The sequence below is a fragment of the Copidosoma floridanum genome, unplaced genomic scaffold (assembly GCF_036245765.1).
Source record: "Copidosoma floridanum isolate Cflo_tuat_1 unplaced genomic scaffold, Cflo_Japanese_pri ptg000021l, whole genome shotgun sequence".
Lineage (NCBI taxonomy): Eukaryota > Metazoa > Arthropoda > Insecta > Hymenoptera > Encyrtidae > Copidosoma > Copidosoma floridanum.
Window position 1 is genome coordinate 16994200 of NW_028321898.1, and position 24365 is coordinate 17018564.

A 24365-nucleotide genomic window follows, 5' to 3' on the forward strand; every position below is an offset into this window, starting at 1 on the left:
AAAAATATTAATATTTTTTGCTGAAAAATTGTAACTGTAAAAAATTATTAAAAAATATAACTCGTAATTCCACTAAATATTACCTAAAAATTCACAAAACAAAACAATTCATAAATAAATTTGAAAAAGACTGTTTCAGCAGATTGTTTGACCGTAAAATAGAGAAAACCAAACTATAACAAATCAATTAATATTTTTCAGAAATGTAAGAGGAGCTGCACTTTGTCCCCTAGTAGAAGTCGAATCAGCCATGTACCGCCACCGAGCAGACGAGCGGAAAAAGTATTACAACGTTGGGCAGCTCAACAACACAAATACAGTGGATGATCTAGGAGAAAACTTGATGAAAGATGCCTCTGCTCTAAAGTATGTATTCGGAGAAGAATGGTGCAAAATTGAGACAACAATTGTCAAAGCAGATGGCGTTACGCATCTGCTATGGTTTGATCCTCGTGTGTTAGAAATGTTTCAAGAAACACGCCTTTTTTTTGATGGCACATTCGACGCCTTACCTCACTTAAAGATGGATTATAAGAAAGGACAATTCGTAACTATCATGGCTGAGAGTAATGGAACGGTACGTAGCTATAAATTATTTTGTAATAAATTAATACAGATATTGTGGAAGAGAAAAAGAGAGAGCACACGTTTTTTATTTAAGTTATGCCTACGTACCTCAAAAAGTTGAAAACGGAATACCAATATTTTTGGCTTAATTTAAACTTGAACGGGCTCAAATTAATAGGAAATTATAAACGATACAATAAATATATTCATTTTTGACCGATCATAAAGTACACACCTCTATTTTTTTATCAAATGATTTATTTGTAAAAATTGCGTGTAATTATGCTATACCACAGTGTAATGGCTCGTTTGGGATTGAATGAAACTCGGAGGTACTCGGGTACCCTCGACATACCTACACCTTGCCCTTAGCGGTTTCATGCGACGGTACATAAGAGACTACCCGCTTTAGGCCACCTTCCTCTAACCCTACTTGATTTTTGTAGTATACAAAATTATCAACAATAAATATTTTGTAAATAATTTTTAGATTGTTCCTGTTGCATGGGCGTTAATGTCTAACAAAACAACTGTCTCGTACGTCGCAGTACTTCAGTCTATCAAGGAACGTTTTCCTAGAATGACGCCCATAGAAATCGTCTCAGATTTTGAGACTGCACTTAAAAACGCTTTCACTGAGGTGTTTCCTGGTGTTCCACAAATCGGCTGTCTGTTCCACTTGGCGCAAGTAAGTATTAATTTTGTGGGCCCTATCGAATCTGCGTAAGAAAAATTTTTACGACGACTTTCTAATTTTGTTTTTTAAAAAAGGTAGTTTTACGTGCTTTTCTAAAATCCTGTTATAAACGAGATGAAGGCGCTGTTCATAAAAAATTTGACTTTATTATCTCGTTCATAATCGAGATTGTTGAAATGAAAAAACTGGGAAAAATTCCTTCAACATGCTCGACCATCGTATAATACGAAACGCCCTAATTGGAATCCCAAAATTTTATCGCATGCATTTGTGACAACATTTTTGTTAAAATGTTTAATTTATATGATTCTGGTCCCGCAACTTCCACACCATTCAAGTCTCAAATACAATTTTTTCGTTACTAACTTTGAGAATTGAAGCCGTAGAAAAATTACAAAATACGTACTTTGCTTCCAGGCACCGTCCAAAGTACAAATTCACGATTGGGACACGAGTCCGTAAAGCTATTTTAAGCCCTTTTTGGCTCTTTCAAATAAAGCAAAGTTTTTTCGTGGTCTCAATTCGATTGCGTTTGCAGCGGAAAACATCCCTTGATCATTTAAAAAAATTCAGACCTCTCTCTCCTTACGCGTCGTTGTAATTGACTGAGCCATGAAGTAGATCGCTGTCGGTAGAATGACCCATATATTCCTAACAATATGCCCATTTACAATAAAAATAAAATAGTTGCGGTTATTTTAGGCTGTTTACAAACATGCACGTTCGGAAGGAGTGGCCGTTTCAAGAAATCAAAAAAAAGTTAATCCTGAAAAACACAAGCTAATTAAAATGTTGATTGCACTAGCTTTGTTACCCCCACACCGAATGATTGAAGGATTTAAGTTTATAAATGCAGAAAGATTAGAGAGATTTCCGACTGACATACAGTTGTTAAAGTTTTTTAATTACTTTGACAGCCAGTGGTTGACTCAAGCAGATAATTTTAGCGTCCACCGGGTGCCCTTCAAAACGAACAACCACGTTGAAGGTTACCACCGATGGCTCGTCACAATGATCGGAATTAGAGGAACGGTACAGCAGTTTTTAACTGGTTTGGTTACAGTTAATCTCCAGGGAAGAGTAAAACTGCTCCAATCACTGCATTTTGAAGCCCAAGATTTGAGGTATCAAAAGCCTGCAACCATTAAAAGGACCCAAGATATTGAAGAAGCATGGACGAAACTGGACAATGGTGAATACGAAATTAAGAAGTTTCTTGATGAAATGTCTTTTTTTTCCAAAGTATGACGAGCTGTTTCTCGAAGGTAAACATTTCAAATGTAGTTGTCCTGATATAAAGCGTATTGATATGCATAAGATAGTGTCGGTAGACAGAGATAAGCTGTGCCAGTTTATAGAGTATTCCTATTTTTTGATTTCAAGATGTAGACGATTTTTCACGAAAATATCTGTTTTTTCGAAAATTTTGTCTATTTATTCATTTAACAACAATATTATTATTTTTTCTGCCAATATAAAATGCATAAGATAGTGTTGGTTGGTACAGAGAGTTCAGCTAGTCCAAATTATTTGGTAATCCTATAATCTCGAAGGAAGTTTTAAGACACCTATTAGTTGAACACAATTTATTCTGCGCGTTTTTTATAGTTTATTTATTGAATATCTTTTTTTATAACTGCTGCAAGTACCTGACATGAAGTTGTTACTGGTATGTGGTATAGATGATGCAAAAAAAGTTACTTATTTCTAATTTTTGTATCTTTCGGAAAAATTATTTTTGAAGGGCGCTCCATATAGTACGTTGCCGAAGTCCGTCGGCTATAGCTTTAGCTTCATAATGTCATGTGAAAAATTTGAGAAAAATGTACAAATTAGGCCTAGTGCTGAAGAAAAGTACCAATTTGCCTAAGCACTAAATAAGATACTAATACGACCAAAAGCAAAAAGGTACCAATTTGGCCTAGCGATATTAATGCTAATTATTATGGGCACAAGAAGAAAATATCCTAATTTTTGTAGCCCACAAATTGAAGAATAATTTTTTTAATTAGTCCAGAAATATTAGGATTACATCCTTTTGCGTCTATATTAAAGTAGTGGTTATAACACTCTGCCGAGTCGTTACCATTTGTAGTGCTTAAACGATTTAGTATCTTTCTTAACACTCGAACGAATTAAAACCCTTCCTAGCGCTTTTCCGAATTAGTACCTTTTTCTTCCACCAATAGTAACATTGTTGGGATGCGTAGAGAATGACATAAAAACGAATTTAAATAAAAATTAAATACGTCATAATTGACGTACTGATGCACGTCATGCCTGTAAATGTGACGATACTATATCTCGTATTCAATGTACTATAAGATACAGTCCTTAACTTTTTATTTATTACTTTTATTATTTCTTTATTTAAAAAATATATAGTAATTATCAAAATACCGTAAACATTAGATTCTACAGAAATACTAACCGTAGTGGATAATTGAAATTTTCTAATTCTCGTTACAATACGACAAATCGACAATTGATTATTTATAATATTTTAGGAATAAATACCGAACGCTCAGAAATAACGACGTTCGAAGAAGGCCCCATTCACATCATCAAAGAGGTCAGAGACTGTGGTCAAGGAATTAAAGCAGCAACGCAAGTGGTTTTGAATGGTGACAAAATAACGCATTCTACAGCAGAAACGGTTATTGTTAATGCAGATTGCCCTTTATTCTTTGACTATGGTGAAAGATACGATGGATATGTCTTTGAACAAGTTGGAGAAAACTGGCTTCTTACCACATGCTTAAGACTTGAAAAAGATGCAGATGACGAATGTGAATAACAATCTTTCAAGTGTCTTAAATTTCCCATTTTATTGTTTTTTTTTTTTTTTTTAATTGCCAAACCCTGAACTCCTCGAAGCATACTTTATTTTTATTTATTTAGTATTATTGATTTTCTCATCAGTTTTAATTGTTTATTGATTCATTATACTTCTCGTTTTCTTTATCGTTCACTTTATACTTTTGATGATAGTACTGAAGTGATTAGCCCCTCTGGTTTTATTGTCACTATTATTAATATTTATTATACAAAAAACTCAATTTTGAAAAAAAAAATGTTTATAAGTTGTTAATAGACCCACTTCAATAGAATTACTGTTATTTCTTGCATGATAAAATACAATAAACAAATGTATCAATCAAATTCAGAGTGTAAAATAAAGCTGTTCTCATATTTCAAGATAATAAATTAATGTTATTTTACGATCCAAAGAAACTACGACATAGCCTTAAATAGTAAATAAAGATGTGTATTGTTTTTGTTACCAGGGGTGCGTAAAGTAATTAAAGGGTGAATAGTATGTACACGGAGAATTTTTTTTCCAGAATAGGGTGAATGAATTCGAAACATAATAAAAATTCGTATTTACGTCACGATATCTTAATATACGACATCTCGTATACTATGAAGCTTTTTCAATTACAGAGCAAAAATGTGCTTGCAATCCTCTAATTCTCGTAGGCATTAAGAGAAATCCTCATATTTTCAAAAAGTAACGACCTATTAGCATGAAAAAAACCTCTTATTCACCATATATTTTATAAAAGTAATAAATTATTAACAAAACAGCTTACAGAAGTAGAATATTGTACTTACCGTAAATAATAAAACTTACAATTTGCTATATTCTACTACAACATAAATAATAAATAAGTAAAATTCAAAAAAAAATTTAGATGGTCAAATTCAATCAAGTAAAATTAAAAGAAAAAAAAAAATTATTATTAAGAGAGAAAGCTTAATAAGTTTTTATTTAATAAAGTGGTTAGGAAGCAACTCGGGTTGCCTAGTAATGGGCGCTTCTGTTACTCAATAGTGCGTTAGCAATAAATAAAGTGACCAGTAAGCGCTCCAAAACATCGGGTGATTGGCACTCTTGTTATTTAACATTTGATTAATACGTAACCTGACAAACTGTTGGGTTACTTATCGCCGATCTTTGCTCGCCTGAGCGAAGTATTTATGTAAAAATACACCAACAAACTGTTGGGTTTCTTATCGCCGATCCTTGCTCACCTGAGCGAAGTATTTATTTAAAAATGCACCAACAAACTGTTGGGTTTCTTATCGCCGATCTGTGCTCGCCTGAGCGAATATATTTAATTAAAAAATACGACAAAAAACTGTTGGGTTTCTTATCGCCGATCTTATGCTCGCCTGAGTGAATATATTTTATTAAAAAATACACCAAAAACTGATGGGTTTCTTATCGCCGATCTTATGCTCGCCTGAGCGAATATATTTTATTAAAAAATACACCAACAAACTGTTGGGTTCTTTATCGCCGATCTTTGCTCCTCTAAGCGAATAATTTATTCAAAAATGCACCAACAAACTGTTGGGTTTCTTATCGCCGATCTGTGCTCGCCTGAGCGAATATATTTTATTAAAAAATACGACAAAAAACTGTTGGGTTTCTTATCGCCGATCTTATGCTCGCCTGAGTGAATATATTTTATTAAAAAATACACCAAAAACTGATGGGTTTCTTATCGCCGATCTTATGCTCACCTGAGCGAATATATTTTATTAAAAAATACACTAACAAACTGTTGGGTTTCTTATCGCCGATCTTTGCTTGCCTGAGCGAAGTATTTATTTAAAAATACACTAACAAACTGTTGGGCTTCTTATTGCCGATCTTTGCTCGCCGATCTTTGCTTATCATCGATGCATGCTTGTTAAAAGGCACATTTTATTTATACTTATTTTGCATTATTTATTGGCTTGTTAGTTTTAATTTTTTATCGATTTGTTTGTCAAGATTCATAAGTTAGAATCCAGTACTTTCTCTTCTCGACTCCTACTTTACAGTACTCTTAGTTTTCCGGACTCCTTACACTGGTACTGTTAGTTTTGTGGAGTCCTTACAATAGCATTCTTAGTGCTCTTTTACTATTGACAATTTTTGCAATTTAAGTACTTTTATGTATCTAAAAAATTTAGAACGTCAAATGAAGCTGTTCTCATATTCCAAGAAGTTAATTTACTGTTATGAAACCTGATTCATTATATACCGAAGTAAAAGGGCAACCGCTATTAAGATAGAAAGCTTCTACAGTGCAGTTGTAAGTAAGTAAATAAAAGCGTTTGTATGTATTTTAGTTAACAGTAAGTTAAAACGAAGTTAAATGAGTGTTGTGATTTTGTAACTTTCATCTAAAAAGATCTTTTTTATTTTTTTACTGTACATCCAGAGCACAAGAATCAACAAGCACCATATAAGCTGATATTGTGTTTTACTACATGAAACTTATGTCTTTCTCTAATTATTTTCTACTCATACCCTATATTCTAGGCTAACATTTTCAGTTGTTATTATTAATAAAAAAAAATTAAAAAAAATAAAATGAAATAAAAAATAAGAAGAATCACTACAAACTGAGCATCATTCTCAGTGATTATTGAGAGCTGGATTTATGTGTGAAGCAGGATTTATGAGTTACTTCATCGTCTCCAGTATCCATGAAAGACAAAGTATCCCAAAACATCTGCACCGCCATCAGTAAACTAAAAAAAGGGTGACCTACTGCTGTACAGACCTGGGGTAAGCTTTTACCAGATCATGCACCTATGTTGTAGCATATGCAAATGCACCGAAGAAACGTTACACACTATGGCCTCTAGTTATCTTGAGTGACTACATCTAGACTGTGAAAGCATCAAATTGCAGGATGGTCTGCAGGTCAAGTTTGCCCTAGAGACTCTACAAATAAATGAGTATTTGAAAAAAGTTATCAGAAGTAAAGAGATAGAAATAGAAATATTGATGTTCAGTACAAAGAGTAAGTTACATCCAAACAATTACAATTACAACCTATTTGTGACATCAACAGTAAAAAGTTCCAACCCACACATTCATTTATTGATTTTACTTATAATATCCCAGAGATATTACTTTTGAACGTTGTGATCGTTCATCAATATTAAAAAAAAGAGACTGTTAAGTTCAGTCCGCTGAACAGAGCACACTGGCCAAAGTAACTTGACTGGATCATAAACAGGAAAATAATCCTTCCCCCTGGCTCCAACAGGTTAAGTTTAAGGTAGTTGACAAGGAAATCGATTTTCTATAGATTTTCTCGAAACTTAGCAAATAAGTACATTTTAGTGTCCTTCACACATCAGTACAATTTCAACATAGGTACCGCAGCTAAAAACTAAGATAATAACTTATAAATTTATGGCTTTTATCATGGGACGCCTCTGTTACGCTGATGTGAGCCATGCAGTTTTAAAGATTACAAGAATAGTTTTCCATGCATTTTTAAAGAAAACTTTTTTTTGAATCCGTGGAATCCAAGGAATATTTTGCATTATCTCATGATGTTCCTCCGCTACTTGTTTTTGAGGAATTTTAGTACAAACATCGTGTATTTCGAGCGAACGTAACCAATTTAGCAGACAGCTTATATATACAATTTGAGACATGACAACGTCGTTCGCCCTCGTTGTATATATACATCTACTGCCGCTATATATACACGTCATTCATGAACCCAAAATATAATTTGAAACTGTGGAATGTAATTCGTTTAAATAATAAACTTCTTAATAAACAGAAAAATGTGCAATAAAATTATCAAATAAATAATCTAGTACATAATTACAGAAATTAACCAAAATATATTTGTATTACAACAATCTGTGAAATAAACTTTTTTTTTAGCAACTTTTGATCTTCCTTTCTGTGCACATAATTCTTTACGAATCACTACTGCTTTCTTTGCTTCATTCATACGATGTACACAAGTACTGTATTTCTTACCTAACTTTTTTGTTACAAATTTTCCGTTCTTTAATCTTAGATTATTCATATTTATTTGCAAAATAAACCGGCTGAGCACAAATTAAGTAATACGATAACCTAATTCTCAAAAAAAAGGTAAACAAAAATAATATCCATGTATGTATACATATACATATATATGAGAATACAACGTTGCCCGATTTCGTCAAGAAGCGCAGACAGCCAATTTTTGCTCTTCTGCGCACGCAAAGAGACTAGTGGTACTCAACCATTTCTACTTTGACTATACAGTAATATTATACGCAGTAATCTTCGTTCTCACTGAACACGACTGCATCTTGTCAACTACCTTAAAGAGTATGTTGTCTTGTGTTCTGACAAATTACCAGGATCAAAACTATCACAAGTCTGGCATCACCACGAGGAGTTATATTTTACATATTTTGCCAGCAGGTCAACTGTGCTGCACACGGAGCAGGTTAGCCAGAGCGATTACACCGGCATCAGAAAAACGAGAGCTCACTCCCTAGCCCATGCTCATTGACTCTTTTTAACAAAGCAGGGTAACCTGAGCGACGGTATCGTCATCATCAAGACGAATCTGCAAGTCTCAGAACACTTATTCATTCAGTTTAAATAACTTTCGTTTAAAAAAAAAAAAATCTGTAGGTTTTAAAATTCCAGCCCCCCGAGTAACGCGACATAAAGAACTTCGTTCTAAAAAAAGTGGCTTGAAGCAATTGGGAGACCAACATTTTTGCCGCTCCCAAGTAATGGCTTATGCCTCGACCACTTTGCCTCCACGAGTTCTGCTTTTCTTCCACTGACTCTTGCTCCTTTCCCTTTTAAAAGCTTTTTCAATTCTGAAACTTTTAAGCTCCCATAATATTCTTTCTTGTCTTCCTTATTCATTTCAAAATTTCAAATATTGCGCTTTACCACTATACTTTAATTTCCTATAAACATACAATACTGAAAAGTAATGTTGTGTGAGTGAGACGGCCATGACAGCCGCGACGTGCCCTGGCGCCATCTGATTCAAGCTTGACTGTAAAAGAGCCTCATAGCCAGTACATGGACATACAATTAAAGTTGTTTACGTTTTAATGTAGTTAATCTTTTACGCAAATTTTTTAAACAAAAGTGTACAAAAAGTGCAGTACTTTGTAGAAAAAAAACACTATACTAATTAGTTTTGTTGTTACGGGGTGCACCAATTTAAGAAAATTGTTTTTTCAACATTTTGAAAAGTTAACCTCAAATTCACTGCTAACACAGATGAAGTATGGGTTCTGAAAAGAGGAAAAAATGTTTTAAAAAAGAGTAAAAGAATGAAAAAGAACAAAAGTAGAGGTCATACAACAAAAACAAAAAAAGAGAGGTAAGAAAAATTATAATCTTATTTAAAATAAATCTCAAATAACAAAACTAAAAAAATCAGTAACATTAATATTACACTATCTCACTGATAGAACAATTGAAAAAACTGAGTGAGAACCGAGGTAAGAACTTAATTGAGTTGGATAATTCGTTTGCGATTGAAGAGATGCAGTTCCTGCAATAGAAAATTTAAATCAAGAAGGAGAAGTGATTCCACACAATTAAAAATGTTGAAAATCAACATGCACCCTGGAGGATTCATTTTGTATTTAATAAATTATTTTTGGAAAAAAGATTAAAAATTTTATTTACGAATCTCAAGTAATAAATTTGTTATTATTTATCACCTTCGTTAACCTTTTTTCGAATATATACTTTAGTTTTTATAAGTACTTGCGCCTTACCATGATTTATACAACTGTAAAATCGTTTAGGTAAGTATTGTCCAAGTACTGCTTTCCAACTTGTCCAAGTATTGCAGCATTGTCCAACTATTGATTTTTAAGGTTGTCCAACTACTACGACAGTCAAGAATGATTGTCCAAGTACTCCGATGAGTTGACATCCCAATCAAAAACTTCAATGCTGAATCAATGCTGAATCAACGTTGATTTCAGCGATACATCAACGCTGAACCAACGTTGAATCAACGTTGATTCCATGAATGATGGAACACTGAAATCAGTCGTAATTTACATTGTTGATTCAACAATGATTCAACGTTGAATGAACACTGATTCAACATTGAATCAGCGTTGAATCAGTGTTGATTTAAACGTTAATTTAATAGTAAAAAAATATAATGCGTATTCAATACAGTTTCACATCAAATAACTAAGCCCCCCTGTTTTGGTGTTACCATACGGACAGTACCTCCATAAACGTCAATATGTCTGCCCCAAATGTTACTATACTACTTTGTAATTTTTTAAAATTCAATTTTAACGTTTTGATTGACGCTGAATCAACGCCGATTCAACGTTGAATCAGTGTTGAATCAACAATGTAAATTACGACTGATTTCAGTGTTTCATCATTCATGGAATCAACGTTGAATTAACGTTGATTCAATGTTGGTTCAGCGTTGATTCAACGCTAAAATCAATGTTGATTCAGCATTGATTCATCATTGAAGTTTTTGATAGGGATGATTTAAAATGTACGATAACTATTATTTAAGAGCTGTTTTAAAACATTTTTTTGTGTTATATAACCCTACGGAATCCTAATTACAAGTTAATATTTAAAAAATATGGAAGTGTTGCACATTAACTTCGAAAAATGAGCGTTAAAATTAGTTTCGAAAAATCTGTCCAAGTATTGAGCATTTTACCTTAATTACTTTTTTTAACTTGGTGTTGTTTCAAATAAGTATTTTTTTTATTTCTGATTCTAATTTTCTCATCCTAAAAAGGATGTTAAAGTTTTTTTTAGTGTGAACACTTTTTAGTTAGTTCCTAATATCTCCCTATTCCCAATATTATTTGTAAGGATGTTTTAATGTATAGTACTTAAATAAGTCAATCACGTGCTGCATATCTCTTTGTTAAACACTAATTTTAAAATACTTTTAAACATCTAATTACGTGTGAGCTTGTATGTATATACATATGAGGTAATCGATACCGACTTAATCAAGTATCGGTACTCAAGTATCAGATATTTCAAAGTATCAACAAAGTGATCGATACTGTTCTTAAAGTATCGATTACTTTTCGAATATCCGAATAGTATCACCCATCCCTAGTTTCAATAAACATTTTAATATTCAACAACTGAATAATTATAAACAATATATCATGGCACAATACCATACAAACAATGTGGAGGATGGCCAGTAAAAGACTGTGCACTTTCATCAAATCTTCCGATGGTTTCTAAACAACTTCCTATTACCTACGCTGATTACATCTGTAACGTCACGCTCACATCTATCACGTACGATCCCACACTTATTTCTAGTTCATAGTTAAAGCCCAAAATATAATTGTATCCAGAAAATTAAGAAAAATCATTCTGTAGTATAGTTTTCTTCAATAAGGTAGTATTACATACCAGTGGATGTCTCGTCGGGACGTTCATCACACATAGGTTTTTTAGACAGATATTGTTCAGGCATTAAAAGTACACTAAAAATACCCTATGAAGTATCCAAAAAAATTGCAGATCGTTCAAGTGTACCCTTTTTCACATGTTTAATTTTAAAAATTTGCAATTTAATATGCAACCTTATGGAAAAATCACTTAAAATTGCATTTATAAGATCTGTATAAATCTCCCAATTTTCGTTTGTATGAAAGGTTACTTTTAGATAAACTTGTTCTATTTTCAAATAGATCTATAATTTTTTTTTTTTTTTTAATAACACAATAAGAAGGAGTTAAGTACTCTTTAAAGCATGTATGCAAGTACATCTATATGAGAAAAATAATTTTCACCGTAGCTGCATACGTTTGTGCTCTTCCCACCTCTTTGAATTTTGAGCTGAACTTTTTCCAAAAAAATCACCTTAATCACAAAGGAAAATTTTTGAAAAAAGAAAACGTAATAAAAAACAATTATTTTAATCATGCAGTACACAAAACTTTTTTTTTAACTATGAAAATTTTAAAAAATATGAAAAAATTGCACAACAATTATTTTTTTATTTTAAAAGTAACAAATTCATGATACGTCCATAAATGACTATTAATTTATGTAAAAGCTGCTGTGGTAATATATACTAATTCTTAAATTAAAAAAAAAAACATTTACCTAAAAAATGTATTCCATTATATTAATTTTTTATTTATTTAATCTATAATTAAACTGTCTGTTTTTTTTTCTTTTATTCTTTTAACTAGTGAAAAGAAAAAGAAATGAAATTCAAAATGTGTGCTGTAGTGTGGTGCCATGACGTTGTGTGGTGTAGTAGCGTAGTGTGGTGTACTGGGGACCAGAAGTACGTCAAGGGGGGTGGAGCAAAGGGAGGAGAATCAAGCAAAATCCACTTCTGTTACACTTTTTCTTCAGGTCACCAATCTGAAGTCATTGATTTACTCTGTAGGGCAGAACGCGCCTATAGAAGTGTAACTTAAAAAAATACAAATTGCTCCCAAGATTTTAAATGAACCAGTAAATCGTTAATCATTTCATAATGTCTTAATTGATTATAATGCGGAATCATATTAAATTTTTTTGAAATTTTGCTTTTTATGTCATCTACAGGTAAGATTAATTCAATAGTTAAGAAGCTTTTTTTGTAACTTTTAAGTTTATATCGCCAGAAAGTCAATCTAAATCTGAGTTAGTTGTGTAGTTTCTTCAATTTTGATCTGAGTTAGATTTGTTTCTTGCTATTTTGAGTTGGCTGTTTTAGTTACCGAGCCATCAATATATACATGTCAACCTGACTAATGTAATCCGTTATACGCTAATCGTTTTCCATCTGTATGGATGAAGAAGATTTTGAGATGTATTTTATTAGATCTGACAGACTACAAGTTTTAAGTATTTTTTTCTGGCAGGAATCCCTGCAGCAATTGTTACAAAATTCAAACAATGATACGTAACGATCTTAATAGTCTTAATATTTTGGAGATGCACATTTTAGCGTTATTCAGAAAATTTGAATGAAGAATGAATTTGTTTTCAATATTCACATCTTGCACTTACCTTGAGTATTAATGTACTTCGTTAGTGGTCCTTTGAGAACAGTAGCTGGCACGGACATGTTGAATCTCGGATACAGGATTTCAGTATCACTCCTAGTTGTAGACTGAGCTATGTTTGAAACGATGAGTCCTAACATCTGGCCGGTGTTGGGCTCTATTATAGGACCACCACTGTCACCACACTGAACGGTGCAGGTAGTCTGTAATATACAGCTGGTCACTCGTGAAATTATACCGTCACTTAAGCAGGGTGGAAATTGCGTCAGCGAAAAGCCAGATGTCATTACCTGCGTACCTGCAAAGTTCAACAATTTTTTTCATCTTATGGTACATAGATAGACATAATAAATAAGGTTCTTCCTAAAATAATCGTTGTTTTCAATAATGTGTACATCTTTTTTTTTTTTTTTTTTCAAAAAATAAATACCCACTTACGCAGTAGATTTATTTTCAGGCTTTACTGAAAACGAGTACATGTAGCTTTGTTACGGTAAGGCACATTTTACATTAATATTTGTTACATATTACAGTACTGGATACATATTAGATACAGTATTTCAATTCATTGGTACGGTGATGATGTCACAGAGACCACCTCAGTCAGGGCGCTAGGGGGGTTCCCGTAGCCTTTTGAGGTCTATAGCCCCACTGAGGTTTTTTTAATGCAGTTTTATCTCCTACATTATAATTTCGAGAGTGGAACCTCGAAAAATCACGCAAAAAAAGTTATTAACAATTTTTATAAACGAATTTCAAAACTACGTTTTTTCTTGTTAAAAAAATTTTTTTCTTATTCATTGGCATATTTTAAACAAAAAACCAATGTAAACGTATATGCCTGAACCCCACAGTTTTCAAGTAAAAAATTCCCGAAGTTTTGAAAAATGCATTTGAATGCATTTGAATGCAAAGGAACCTTATATTCTTTCGTTAGCAAAAGTAGCGTAGCGAAATTTTGGTCAAAAAGTCCAAGTAATAAAAATTACTAACTCGAATTATCTGCACTATGACTACGACCGTACAAGTGAATAAATAAATTAACATTTAATTTGATCGTTCTATCAGATGTTTGTCAAAAAAAGAAAGTTTTAAAATGCTGATAGAAATGGTCATTCAAAAAATCATGTAAATTATCGCCCATACAACACTGATTAATTATTGTAATGCCCTTTATTTGTTGCATAACGGTTACCACACACGGTAGTTTAATTTTTAAAGTCCAACGATTGTGATTGTGGATCTTTGTTTTTAGCGGTTAATTGCTGTGCATTAAAAAAAGAATTCAAATAAATCTTTTTAGTATTAAATCAGCCAAACATTTCGAAAGAGCTTTATTGAAATTCAGAAAAAGTTTTATGTCTGGTACAATAAAAAAAGCTTTTGTTTCAAGGCAAACTTTTGGAATAGAGTTACTTTCCTTAAATACTGCATAATGAAGAAAATAAATAATAGAAGTCATTTCGGCCTTGTTATACTTTTTATGACTTTTTTTTGACATTAAAACGGCAAATTTAAACATAAATTTGTATGCTTCTATTGATATCATTTATATTACGATGCTAAAATACAAGGTGTAGCATTCCGTGGACACATTTTTGTGCCATTCTGTGCCTTCGATTGCGACACTATATTTGAGGAAAACGCGACTACTATAGCGCTGGAGAGCCTGTACAAATGAAACGAAGCTGTCAAAGTTAAAACATCTCACCTCGAACATATATAAATTTATTGGTCAATAAAAATAGATGTGCAATGCCACATCTTGTATTTTTGCATCATGGTTTATATTATAACTTTAATTTAAAAGGTAGTACGAAGCAACTCCAAGAACGAAAAAGTGCTTGATAAGCACATCTTTCTTTTTTCTAATATTGAAAAAGAAAATTTGTGTCTTAAAGCATTTTTTGATCGGAAAATAAATAATTAACTGTATATTTATTTGAATTTCTCAAACTTTTGATTTTAAATGATACTACGATGATTATTTTTTGAAAGAATGAAAAAATGAGTTAACATCGAGTATTCGATTTTCATACTTTTAGGAACTTGACTCTATTTTGAGAAAAGTTACAAGCAGAATAGTAAAAAAAGAATGGAAAAAAGTATTTACGAAAAATATTTTCATGAAACATTAAATAGACTTTTTTTAAGAAGGACAGGCTCTTACGAAATAAGCTTGAGTCTCTTTTTTAAACATTAAAATAGGTTATAGGTAGTTAGCATAAAAAATTATAGACCGAAAACTTTTTGCTTTAAATTGTTATTTGTCTTTTTTAACATTTCAAAAAGAAATTAAAGTTTTTCTCAATTATATCGTTGTTTATTTTTAGTCAATTCCATACGACCTTTTGAAGAAAAGCTGAAATAAAAGTAATGAAAAATAGTCAACCAATTAGTTTTTAAACTTAATGCTGAAAAAAATGTATCCTAAGGCTTCTACCGCTTTTTAAAAATATTTCCCTCATTCTGCATGTAATATCCTAAGTAACAAGAACTTTATCCAAAAAAGTATCATACAAAGAAATTTATTTCTTTTTTCAATTACTAAAAATGGGGTTTTTTTCTCAACTTTTTCTGGAAGCGATTATTAAAAGTGAACCAAGTTATCCCGAATTTTCACAGAGCAAATTCCCTCGAAACAGGCATCTAAAAAAATCTGTAGCTATATTTTGGATCGAAAATATTAGATCTGATACTTAAAAAATTCCGAACATTATCATCCATGCTTAGCTTAAAAATACAGGATAATTGTCCTTTATTTTGTGTAGGGGAAAAAAAATAAAACATAAAAAATGTATGAATTCGCCTCCCTCATTAGATCCATTCCATACACTCGGGTTGGGCGTGTGGTGCGTGCGTAGTAATAAATTTCATCGGTAGAAAACAATTTACCGCAATCATCCCACAATTCTCGGAAGAAAGAATAAAAAGCCCACTCCAAGTTGTACCTACGTGGCATAACTAGATATTTCGACGTGACGTAACAACAAGGCTCTCCCGTTAAATTGAATCACCGTGCACGCGCGCGTTCTCATTACTCTTGTTGATATCGTCATTGACTCTATCTCTATTCCCTTTTTCATCTTCCAGCAATAACGCCCAAGTAATAGCACGATGAGCTCATCGCGTGACACACTCGGCATCGATACACACCAAAATACCACTAGTAATCAAACGTCATTACTGTACTCTTATATAAAAGACTTCCATGAATTAGTTCATCCTTACCTTTTGCAGGAACATTCGAGGCGATCGGCAGAGCTCTGAGGTTCTCGATTTTCTGCTCAAGTTTGAGCACAGCCACATCGTATGGCTTGCCATATCGAGTCGTATACACCAGCCGCACGAGAACTCCCTCGTCTTCTTTCATTGTTGATAGTCTCACTTTGATTGGGGTGTTGAGGCACGCTTCGGTCACGACGTGAGCGCACGTGATGATTATTCCTTCTGGAACATCGACTACCACACCCGTGCCCCGGTCACGGTTACATTTTACCTCGACGAGACATTTGTCCAGCAAGTCTAAAAATAAATACGATTAGCACTTGGACTCGAGTGGTGGTTAAAAAAGTTTGAGACACATTATTGAAAATGATCATTAAATAGACCTTGCAAAAACACAGTCTCCGGTGGCAAACTTTTTATCGGAAAATGGTTAGCTCCCATGTCTGGTATTCTCAAGACTTTCCTCAGACAGACCCGCAAATTCGCGGCAAAAGTATAATCCATGCGCTCGCCGTTACGCCAGGTTAACGTTGACAGTACGAGGCCGCAGATTTGCCGTCGACTGGCATTTTTGCTGCAATGAAGATACATAGGTAGGCAAAATTTATAGAAAAGTGACAGTTCATTGAATTTAAAAATATTCAAATACTTAAGAACAGATTGGAAATAAAAAAGGATTGATGAAATAATGATAATAATACTCAACGGATCGTAAATGAAGAGAGGCGCGCCCTCACAGCCGGGTACGGCGATCGCGTCGCTCAGGATAATGCAATTGAGGTCACCAAGTACGTTGCTGACGATGCCGCGTGACAGCGAGTTTAGAAACTCAATACTGCCAAAGGGTACCGATTCCATTTGCACCGAAGTACCTCGAGTAACTCCTCCAACATCCCAGGGTTCCAAATATTTGGTATGGAATTCCCTAAAAATTTATTAAGCATGTATCATTTAAATCATAGCTGATTGGACATTTTGTCCAGAGTTATATTACTCTAAAAGTGTGGTATTTTTCAAATAACGTTATAAATTATAAATTTAGACAAACAAAATAAATTTTTTTTTTTATAATTGAAGTCAAGAGTTCAGTTTTTTAATAAAATACTTGCATTGTGTTGATTGCAACAGCAAAATAAAAATTGTCAGCAAACCCGTGGCATATTTTATTCTTGCAACTGAACAAATAAAAAATCATTGCTAGTGTATCAAAAAATCTATAATGCTTATACATCTAAAGTATTCTTTATACTTATAAGAAACTATAAATTCTTGAATACTAAAAGTGAATTATCAGTCAATTATAAGGATGGTTATTGGATCAAAGTACAAGAGGCAGTTATGACAAATTATATCCAGTTTCATGTCAAACGAGCATTTTACGTGACAAATTTGCAATTACATTGCTTATATCAATGACACCTGAGATCTCTTAAATTTTGGTCGAATTTAGGAACAAAGCATGCTACTGTATACCAGCTAAACATCGAAGGTATTCTTTTCCTCGAGAGAGGAATTTGTGCCTAACTAAGTATATTTGTACAGTCTGCTTGACAAAAGCTATAGTCAAAGTGCTAAAAATAAAACGTATAGAAACCATTTTAATACAAGTTAATAAAAATAAATGTTAAAAAAAAATTAATTAGCTTACTCTTAAAAGCAGTATAATATTTATAGGTAAGTAACATAATACATAGTGAATACGCTAAACATGGTTTCGTTCATTCCCCAAAACGGAATTTGTTAGAATCGTTGAATGAGTTATTGATAATGATCTGTTTTGGCAGCTAAGCATACCTTGTTAAGTAACAAATAATTCAGAGTGAGGTAAACGAAAAAAATATATAACACCTTCTGGAGCCTAAACAGGAAGTTGAAAGAAAACAATCTACTTTGAAAAAGACAGAAATATTGACTTTCTTAAGTTTACAAAAATTAAAAAGTAGGGTAAACATGCGGTTTTTCAATATTAATTAAATAGTACCTCTTTACGTTTAAACTTTTTTTGTATAACATGTATTTTTAAGCCTTTTTCCTTGTAGTGAGTCAAATTTTACGGTAAAACCTTTTCCATGCCACTTTTAGCGACTTCTGATCAACATATTTGTTATTAGTATTCAGTGGAAAAAAATACAAAGAATTACATACTTTTGTTACGATTACTTTTATTACAAACAGGGAACGAGCCCTAGTGCCAGGACTATAATGTTGGTGCACTGAGAAAAGTGGTGTTAGAAAAAGTGTTACAACTATAATGAAAATTACTATATTTTATAGGAAAGCTGAGACATACTCGCCATATTATAAAAATTGCTATGCTACATAGTAAAACCAGATCATATTAGAATTTGCTATTCAACATAGCAATTTTTGCTTTGTTCAGAAATAAGAAAAATATATATATTTATTATATATATATTTCTTTTTTTTTATATTAGAGTGTACTGACCCAAGGGTATGTACACTATCTTTATTCAGAAAATTTTATACATGTGTCTACATTGTTTTGTACATGTACATTTATATGTTTTATACGTACGTACTTTACATGTTAAGGCAGAAGTAGCCTCGCTTGTACATTAGGTGAGCTTATTCTATTGAGATCACAGAAAATTTTATACATTTAATTTGCATTTTTCAAATAATTACATATAGCAATACACGCTTCAACATTTGGTTTTGCAATTATACTTTCTATATTATAAGGAGGGTATAGTCTAATACTAAGTAGTTTATTGTACAAGGCTTTTCTATGCGCATTATATAAGTTACATGACCATTTAACATGCTTTAAGTCTTCTTTTTCGTATCCACATTTGCACATAGGGCTGTTTACAATATTTTTGCGGTGAAGAGACTCCGCTAAGCTATAATGATTCGAACGCATTCTATTTATAGTTACACCGTCGTTACGCAACATATTTAGTTTGTAAAACCAAGGTCGTCGTTTTGATGGATGGAATAGTTCAAAGAATATTTTACCTTTATATTGGCCATCGCTTCTATTTTTTTCGTCACTTTTGTTGAAAGCTTATGAGTAAAATGTCTCATATAAATCCGTAAAATGTACGTGATCTACTGTGAAAACAGGTGACAATGCAGCAAACTTAGCTATGGAATCAGCACTCTCATTGCCATAAATCCCAGTGTGGGCTGGGACCCACACTAATCTAACAGAATTGTTGGGATTAACTAATAAGAACTTTTGATATTTCAGTTTTATATCTAGAATAAGGGTGTTTGTTTTTATGTTATGCTTAGTAATAGAAAGGTTTTTTAATGCACTGAGAGAATCACTAAATATGACGAAGTTCTTATTGTGTTGGGTCAAGATGAAATTAAAGGCAGAGTTTATAGCATAGCACTCCGCCGAGAAAATGGAAGAACGATTATTTAAGCTAGTAGCATCTATAAATTCATATGCAGGAATGAGACATGCTGAGCCCACACTGGGAGAGTTCTTGATCTCGCTACCATCAGTATACATTGGTATGGCGTCAATAGCGTTTATGTAGTCACAGAGAGCCTGGTTGGGGTGAGTATGATTCTTAAGGTGAATTCCAAATGTTAGGTCAGTTGGAATGGTCACCAAAGCAGTGAAATAATGATGGCAATATATGTTGTAGTTGTTATTAATAGCAATGTTATACCCATTCTGTAAATTAAGAACTTCGACAATGCATCTTGAAGCTAGTTTCAGAAATCTGGGATTGCCTTTTAGTTTGTTGTGTAATGTTAAAATATGGGTGGTAGTTTCAGATTTGATATTGCTAAGTATTTTAGCTAGGTAGCATTGGCACAAGTAGCCGGCTCGATCCCTGATAGATATAAGACCTGTTTCAGCTAAAAGAATGTTAGTTGGTGTACTCATACGGTATCCCATCGCGTATCTTATTGCAGCGTATTGTATCTTTTCCAGTTTATTTATCATGTTTGCATTGTTTGGTAGGTAGACAAAACAAGCGTAATCTATCAGGGATCGCACGTAGCTTTTTTATAAGATGAGTAGAGTCTCTGGATGAGTACCCCACCATGTGCCACGCAAATATTTCAGAATCTTTAGGCCAAGAGTGCATATTCTGTGAACCTGTGTGATGTGTTCTTGAAAAGAGAGTCTGTAGTCTAGGACTACACCAAGGAATTTGACCCATTCTGAAGATTTAATGGATACATTATTAATTTCTATGACTGTTTGGCCTGGTTTGATGCCTCTTTTATTGGCGTGGAGAAGTTTAGTTTTAGGAAGGGAAGTATTAAGACCTATGTTATGCAGGTTGAAATTTATTATGTCTATAGCTCTTTTGAGATTATCTAGTTCATCATTAGTTGGGTTGCTTTTGACATATAATGAAAGATCATCAGCAAATTGTGATACATGGATGTTTTCAGGTAAGTCAGAGATGATTGAGGCAGTGTACAGAGCATAAAGCAAGGGGCTAAGGATAGCTCCCTGTGGAACTCTCTTGTGAGAGGAGCGATAGTTGTGTGAGTCTTGATTACTGTAGACATGTCTTTCACGAGTTATGAAATTAACAAAGTTAACTATTTGAGAAGAGAATCCCATGTCTGCAAGTTTGCGTAATAGTATGTCAATGTTAACTTGATCAAAGGCAGAATCAACGTCTAGGAAGACCACATATGCGTCGCTCTTCTCTCTGAATGCTTCTTCAATTGTTAGTGTGAGTTGCATCAGATTGTCTATGCAGGAGTTACCCCTTCTGAAGCCATGTTGGCTTCCAGGGAGAATATTATTGTTTTCAGCCCACCACTGCATCCTATTTTTAATCAGGGTTTCTAAAAGCTTACAAAGACATTATGTGAGTGATAGAAGCCTATAGCCTTTACCATTGGGCTTCTTAACAAAATGTATATACACATCTCTCCAAGTGTCTGGATACGAGTTAGTTATATACATGGAATTAAAAACATCAAGTATGAGTAACTTGTATTGAATGGGTAGTCTATGCCGAAGTCTATGCCATCCATGCCCGGAGCTGACTTGAGATTTTTGCTATCAAGGGCATGATTGAATTCTGCTAATGAGAAAGGATTGTCGAAAAAGGCGTTTGGTTCAGCATGAGGAAGAGATTCAGGGTTGGTTTGAGCCCACGGGGGGCATATTTTTTTGAGAGCTGTTTCCAGTTCTGCTTCATTGTTCTGCAAGTTTTCAGTAATGTAAGAAGGTCTGGCTTTAACCCAGCGGTTCTTCATTGCTTTGAGTCTGTTCCATACATATGTTGGGTTTGTGCGAAAATTAAGGCTAGCTGTAAACTGTTGGTAGCTGTTTTTTGTTTGGTTTTAAAAAGATTCTTAGCTGAGGTGCATTGTTTTTTGTATTCTATAAAGTCATTTATTTTTAAAGAGTATAAGTATTTCTTAAAGGCATCAGTTTTGAGCCTGGCAGCTTTATCACATTCTGCATTCCACTACACCACAGGATTCCTGTGTTTGCGTTTTGAGACCTGTTTTTGGGCAGGAGTGGAAAGTTTAACAGACTCAGTAATGATAGCAGTTAACATATTACATTTTTCAACTGGGGAAGAGAGATCATAATCAATTGTGAAGAACTGAGAATAAGCTTCTTGTAGAGTCTGTTCAACTTTGTTCCAGTCAGTGCGCGTGGTGCTGCACTTGAAAGTTTTCCTAGAATAAAAATACTTTTGAGCGTTAACACTGATGTATAAAGGAAAATGGTCAGATTCATACGTTACATCGCACATCTCATAATTAACCCAGTCAGTAAGGTTTCGAGTTGAAAAGATGAGATCAAGGTTAGATCTGTAATGAGTACTAAGTTTTATGTATGTCTGCGTATCAAAGTTGTGTAAATATAAGTTTCGATGACGATAAGCCACCTCCTGGCGTAAGCCATTATCATCATTGGAGTTACAATTCCAATTAATATTTTTGGCATTGAAATCTCCTAAAAATAGTGAGTATCCATCGGTGTCTACACAGCTGACAATCTCATGCCATTCTGACTGGGTCAAAACACACTCTGGAGCTCTGTAACAAGCATATAAATTAATGTTTGGTTCTACGTTATTAATTTTAATACCACACATCTCTACCGTCTGCAACGGCGAAACTACAGGTAATTCACTAAAAGCTAAGTCCTCGCGTATAAAAATAAGTATCCCGCCTCCATCAGCATGAATTCTATCGTGTCTGTAAGTACAAAAGCCTTGAATTTTGTATGTCTCGTCAGGAGTTAACCATGACTCAACAATAACAATAACGTCAAAATTAGATGAATTTTTTTTAACAGCTGTAATTTTATTACGGTAACTCCTGGCGTTCCATAACATAATTCTAAGCGAGGTGTTCTGTAAAGAATTGTTGTCATTAAGTGCACTATACATGTCTGATAATATTACAGTATATGAAAATAATTTTTGGTATACTTAATTTGTATTAGGTGAATGTCTAAACTGAATAGTAAGTAGAAAAGTTTATGCAAGTACATCAAGGTCCTCTTGAGTCTCTTGCGTGAAGAAGTCCTCCGAGTATTTTGTTTGGTAGCGAGGATTGTCTGGGTGTGTGCGATGGAATCCATAATGATCGGTGACTTCTTTTCTGCTGGGAGAATAGTTCTTCTCTATAGTTGCTTGGTCCCTTTCTTGTGTAGGTTAAAGGTTTATATTAATGTTGTCCCCAGCTTTTTCCATTATTTTGTTATAAGCAGCAAGGTTAGTGAACCGTGGTTGATAGCCATGCAAATCTGTTCTGCCCAAAAAATCTGGAGAGTTTTCTTCCTGTTATTTATACCAATTGGTTCTAGGTGGGACTGTTTTAATTGCTACGTGTTTTGACACGTTTGCAGTGAAATTTTGTCTTCGCTGTGAAGGGTAAGATTGCTGTTCACTGTTTTTAGTGTGTTTCACAGCATGAGTATACACGTTGTTTGGGTCAGCATCTGTATCCTTTGGGCGTACCTGAGCAGGACGTGGGCGATTTTGATAATTTGTGTGTTGTTTTTCTGTGAGAGGAGGAAAGAAATCTTTGGTGAGGGCTACATTGTGAGGAGTGAAAGCTCCAGTAGCAATTTTTCTTGCATCCTCTATAGTCTTGTTTTCCATGGCAACAATGTATTGCACATATTGTTCTCGTATGATGACAGGGCATCTCTTGTCCATGGCAAAGTGGTCACCTTGACAGCTAGGGCATTTGGGAGAGGGGTTAATGCACTCACCGTCATGTCTAATTTCACTGCACTTCTTAAACTTAGGGCTAGCCCCGCAGTCTGACGAGTTATGGCCAGGCTTATAGCAAGAGAAGCAAATTCTTGGAGCTGTAATGTATGAGCTGACTTCATATGAAATGCCATACAGGTAGGCATGTACAGGCAGGTCTTGGCCAACAAAGGAGACGATAACGGTAGTGATAGGCAATCTTCTAGGCATGTCCTCACCTTCCTTGTACTGTAAATTCCTTTTTGTAATCCTTTTAACATTATTGATTTCCATGCTACACTTAAGATTATTCAGAATGTCATCTTCTTCTACGTCAGTATCAACACCTCGAATGACTCCTCTTCGTATCAGCCTGTGATTGGGAATGAATATATTACAGCTTTTGTCTAGTATTTCTTTGTCCTCAAGAAGTTTGTTAGCTTCTTGATAGTTGTTTAAAAAGACTTCAATTTTTCTGGATGACTTAGGAAGTATATAATCTACTTTGTACTTGTTCTACACAATTTTACTAACTGCATATCTATGCATCTTGGGCGTAGGGCCTTCTTTAGGTTTTTTGCTGCAGATAATTACACTGTGTGGTCCTTTGTTCTTGGAAGTATAACACTGTCGGATCAAATTGGTTTTACCTTTACCGTTGTTTTTGATTGTTGAAGTAGCGTCAGTGTCAGCTTTCTTGTTGTTGTGAAGCAAGTAGGATCAGTTGTTCAGCAGCTTGTTTTTCCTCTGCGTCGATAACCGTTGTTCTTTGATGCTTTAAGGCCACGTTGTCGCTTGAGCCATTTGTAATGGGGCGTTTTGCACACGTCTTCTCGTTTTTCCTAACCTCTTGATCAAAGGTATCTATTGCTTCTATCCTGAAGGGCATTCTGAGGGGGGCAGTG

The 24365-nt window shown here is 33.8% G+C and overlaps 1 protein-coding gene across 1 annotated transcript in view; it reads right to left on the reverse strand.

The window, feature by feature from the left end:
• The window catches only part of LOC106642766 (peroxisomal leader peptide-processing protease), a 97112-nt gene that overhangs the window by 6799 nt on the left and 65948 nt on the right, over positions 1-24365 (reverse strand). The window contains exons 4-7 of the mRNA XM_089594546.1: positions 16998-17216; positions 16675-16865; positions 16295-16588; positions 13068-13361 (exon numbers count right to left, since the gene is read on the reverse strand). Of these exons, the coding sequence (XP_089450672.1) occupies positions 13068-13361; positions 16295-16588; positions 16675-16865; positions 16998-17216 (998 nt within the window). The remainder of the gene's footprint in view (positions 1-13067; positions 13362-16294; positions 16589-16674; positions 16866-16997; positions 17217-24365) is intronic.